This window comes from Mus pahari, unplaced genomic scaffold (assembly GCF_900095145.1).
Source record: "Mus pahari unplaced genomic scaffold, PAHARI_EIJ_v1.1 scaffold_8236_1, whole genome shotgun sequence".
NCBI lineage: Eukaryota > Metazoa > Chordata > Mammalia > Rodentia > Muridae > Mus > Mus pahari.
This window is the reverse complement of record NW_018392691.1, coordinates 55923-60051: the sequence shown is the minus strand read 5'-3', so window position 1 is coordinate 60051 and position 4129 is coordinate 55923. Positions and strand designations below refer to the sequence as shown.

The 4129-nt window shown below is 38.3% G+C and overlaps 1 protein-coding gene across 1 annotated transcript; it reads left to right on the top strand.

The window, feature by feature from the left end:
* Nucleotides 1–1707: 1707 nt before the first annotated feature.
* On the top strand, nt 1708–2612 carry LOC110315137 (vomeronasal type-2 receptor 116-like; the record flags this gene model as incomplete). The annotated part of the gene is made up of 1 exon (XM_021189268.1): nt 1708–2612. A coding segment is annotated over one exon (905 nt), but the record flags the coding sequence as incomplete, so codon positions are not given.
* Nucleotides 2613–4129: the final 1517 nt, after the last annotated feature.

Here is a 4129-nt window from a genome sequence, read left to right as displayed (position 1 = left end):
ACCTCCTTAGTTAAAGTTACACCAAGGTATTTATATTTTTTGTGACTATTGTTAAGGGTGTTGTTTCTCTAATTTCTTTCTCCTCCTGTTAATCATTTCTATAGAGAAAAGCCATTGATTTGTTTGAGTTAATTTTATATCCAGCTGCTGCACTGAAGCTGTTTATCAGTATTAATGCCTTTCTTAAACTCTTCTACCACCATCATTAGGTATGATCTTAAATCCAAATCTTGCTTTTCGGGTGTGTTGGGGTATCCAGGACTTGCTGTGGTGAGCGTACTGGGTTCTGATGAGGTCCAATGATTTTGGTTTCTGTTAGTAATATTCTTATGTTTGCCTTTTGCCCTCCGGTAACCTCTGGTGTTAATGTTCTAACTATCTCTGGCTGGAGGTTGATCCTCCGGTGATTCTGTTAACTTGTGTAGGCACTCATGGGAGTCCAGCTCTCACCTGAGTCCCAGTGATCAGAGCACTCCCTGCAGGCAAGCTCTCTTCTTGCAGGGCAGGTGTCCAGAAGTCTGGAGCACTGATCTACCTTCTGAGTCCTGGGGTCCGAGCCCTGCCTGTAGGCTCACTCTTCCCTGGTAAGGAAGGTGCCCAGGGGTCTGGGTATCAGCTCAACCTCCTGGCTGGAGATGAAGGCATGAAGGGACCATGTTTAAGAAGCTCTGTTGCTTCTGTGGCCCATGTGCTCTCCAGTGATTGTGAGGTCCTGGGTGTGCTAGGGGTCATGCATTGTGGGGAGTCTTCTGGGGCCCTTGATGCCCTAAGCCAGGTTCACACAAAAGATGGTGAGGCTGTCCCCGATTAGAAAGAATCCCAGCCTCTGCTCAGGGAGGGTTTCTTTGTCCCTCATCCTGCTGGCACAAGACCCTCCTTGATTCTTTGGAGCTGATATTGTGTTCCACTCACATGTGATCCCGAGGTCCCGGGTGTGCTAGGGGTATCCTGGGTTGGAGAGGCCTCTGGCGCCCTAGATGCTCTAAGCAGAGTTCACATGGAAGATGGCATGTCTGGCCCCTACCGGAAAGGATCCCAGCCTCTGGTCAGGTGGGGTTCCTTTGTCCCTGTTCCTGTTGACACAAGACATTCCATAGTTCTTTGGACCTCGTGTTTTGTCCCACTCATGAGCTATCCCAAGGTGATCCCGAGATCCTGTGGCTTGGAGAGCTCTTTGGGGTTCACGGCTAACACTACAGTTCTTAAATAAATAAATAAATAAATAAATAAATAAATAAATAAATGTTGAGAAATAGACTATAGGTCTTAAATACATAAATAAATAAAGTTGGAAAATATAGTACAGATATAAACAGTGAATTCTAGTTTGAGGAATTTCCAGTGCCTGAAAAACACTTAAAGAAATCCTAAATATTATTTGCCATCAAATAAGTGTATATGAAAACTATTTTGAACTTCCATTTCACATCTGTTGGAATGACATAGATCAGTAATGAATATGACAGTTCATGTTGGAGAGGCTGTAGGACAAGGAGAAAACCCTTCCATTACTGGTGTGTACTTAATGGCTCTCCTGTCACTGTAAATATAATAGAAAATGGTTTCAATATATGGTGTCCATAAATCCAATTGGTTTGCTGTTCAGCAGCAAAAAAGCAACTTTTGTTAACATCTGAAAAATTCATTTAAGGATTACATGAAAAATAGAATAAAAGAAATAACACTGAAAAATTTTTTCCACTTCAGATCTAACACAATGTGTGAAGTGTCCAGACAGTCAATATGCCAACAGAGAGAGAAATCAATGCTTCCCAAAGGTTGTGACATATCTGGCTTATGCAGATCCATTAGCGATTGTATTGACCTGCATGGCCTTATTTTTATCTCTGTTGTCAGTTCTTGTTCTAGGAATCTTTGTGAAAAACCAATACACTCCCATTGTGAAAGCTAATAACCGCACTCTCAGCTACATCCTTCTCATTTCCCTCACATTTTGTTTTCTCTGCACATTGCTCTTCATTGGACACCCTAGCACAGCCAGATGTCTCATGCAGCAGATCATTTTTGGAATTCTGTTCACTGTGGCTGTGTCTGCCGTCTTGGCTAAAACAATTACTGTACTTCTGGCCTTCAGCATTACTAATCCAGGAAGAAGAGTTAAATGGCTGCTGCTATTTGGGACACCCAAGATCATCATTCCAATCTGTTCCCTTTTTCAACTAATTATCTGTGGCTTCTGGTTGGGACTATCTCCTCCCTTTGTAGAGAGAGATCCTCACTCTGAACATGGCCACATCATCATTACGTGCAACAAGGGCTCAATTATAGCCTTCTACTGTGTGCTGGCATACCTTGGCTGTCTAGCACTAGCAAGCTTCATTGTGGCTTTCTTGGTTAGAAATCTGCCTGACACATTCAATGAAGCCAAGTTCCTAACCTTCAGTATGCTTGTATTTTGTAGTGTTTGGGTCACATTCCTCCCTGTCCACCACAGCACCAAAGGGAAGGTCATGGTGGCTGTGGAGGTTTTCTCCATCTTGGCCTCGTGTGCAGGACTTCTAGGTTGTATCTTTATCCCCAAGTGCTATATTATTGTGTTAAGACCAGGTAGAAACTTTATTCAAAGGTCGAAGGGTAAAAATCATTTCTGACATCTTAAAGTTTAAATCACAGGTATAATACCACAAAGTCTGATGACAACACTTCACTACTCTAACCTACAAATAATACAATTCAACATACTATTTCTTTGTATACACAATTACATTATATTTGTTCTTTAATGCTTTAGGTTTTTCTTTTAGCAATGTTAAGAATATTGTATTTTCTGTTTTATGTTTTTCTTTACCGATATTTTAGAAGTTAATTTATAGCTTTATATATACACATCCTATCAGTCAATTTATAAAATTGAAAATTTATGTATGTGATTTGTTTCTGGGTAGATCATGTTATATTTTGAAAATAAATGTTATGAATGTACTAAAAATTTATCTTGAGTTTTTTTGGGAGAAATAGCGGAATGTTGAGAATTGATTATTATTGAAGGCTGAATGAAAATCAAAGATGCATACATACTGAGAGCAAAACATTTTGCACATCATACTGTTTAAAAAAGGTTTTACTCCTGGGTAATAATGAAATCGTCTTGACCAAATGCAATGTCTGTAGACTTATGAGATATTTGGGAAATTTTTTTAAACAAGTGGTTAGAATTTGGAAGCAAAAGTACTGAACATTGAAAGATGACCTAGAAAAGATTCAGGTGTTTAATAGCATACCCATTTTTCTAGTTTCAGAAACCTACTTAGTGTAGCACAGAATGTATAACAAAATACTCATATTATACATGTATTGTTATAAAACTTTGAAATTATATGAAAAGGTGAAACATTGAAAAATTAAAACAGAAATTTGAAAAGAGATGTATTGTTAACAATTTATTTCATTTACAGTCAGGAGCCATCTAGGAAAGGCTGAAGATATCCAAATATTTTTTACTGGAAGCGGTCTGCAGTGTTGTATGTCTATGATGGGCAAACTGTGAATTGCAGCATTTTCGGTGATCTTATCTCAGTATTGCTTCTTGTAATCATTATGACTTCCCTGCTATCATTACATAGTGTAATGATTTCTGGGCATTAGCCCACCCTATTGGGCAGATTTTTTTGCAGAACAATGAAGATTGGTTTATTTTGCAGACTACTCGTCCTATAATACTATGTAGACAAATCAATGATTTCTTAATTTGTAATAATGACTCTATACTATTCCTAAATCTATAAAAATAACTTTGAACCCTTTATAATATGAAGTCTTCAACTTCATTTCTATAAACCTTCATGATTCATAAGCTAGTTGCACTAGGATAAGAAAGTAGGCTTGGAATAAATTCACTATCAGGGAGAACATTCCCTCTAGTTTAGCTGTGAAACCATTATCTGATAACTGGAGGTCATAAACTGGGAATGGACAATTTATTGTAGGTGCAAGTTCATATGTATAAAACTTCAAAGCTAATGAGAAACAAGTTTCTTGATTTGCCTCTTGATAAAACCATGCTAATTTATGACATAGGAAATTTCTCTTCTCTTCTCTTCTCTTCTCTTCTCTTCTCTTCTCTTCTCTTCTCTTCTCTTCTCTTCTCTTCTCTTCTCTTCTCTTCTCT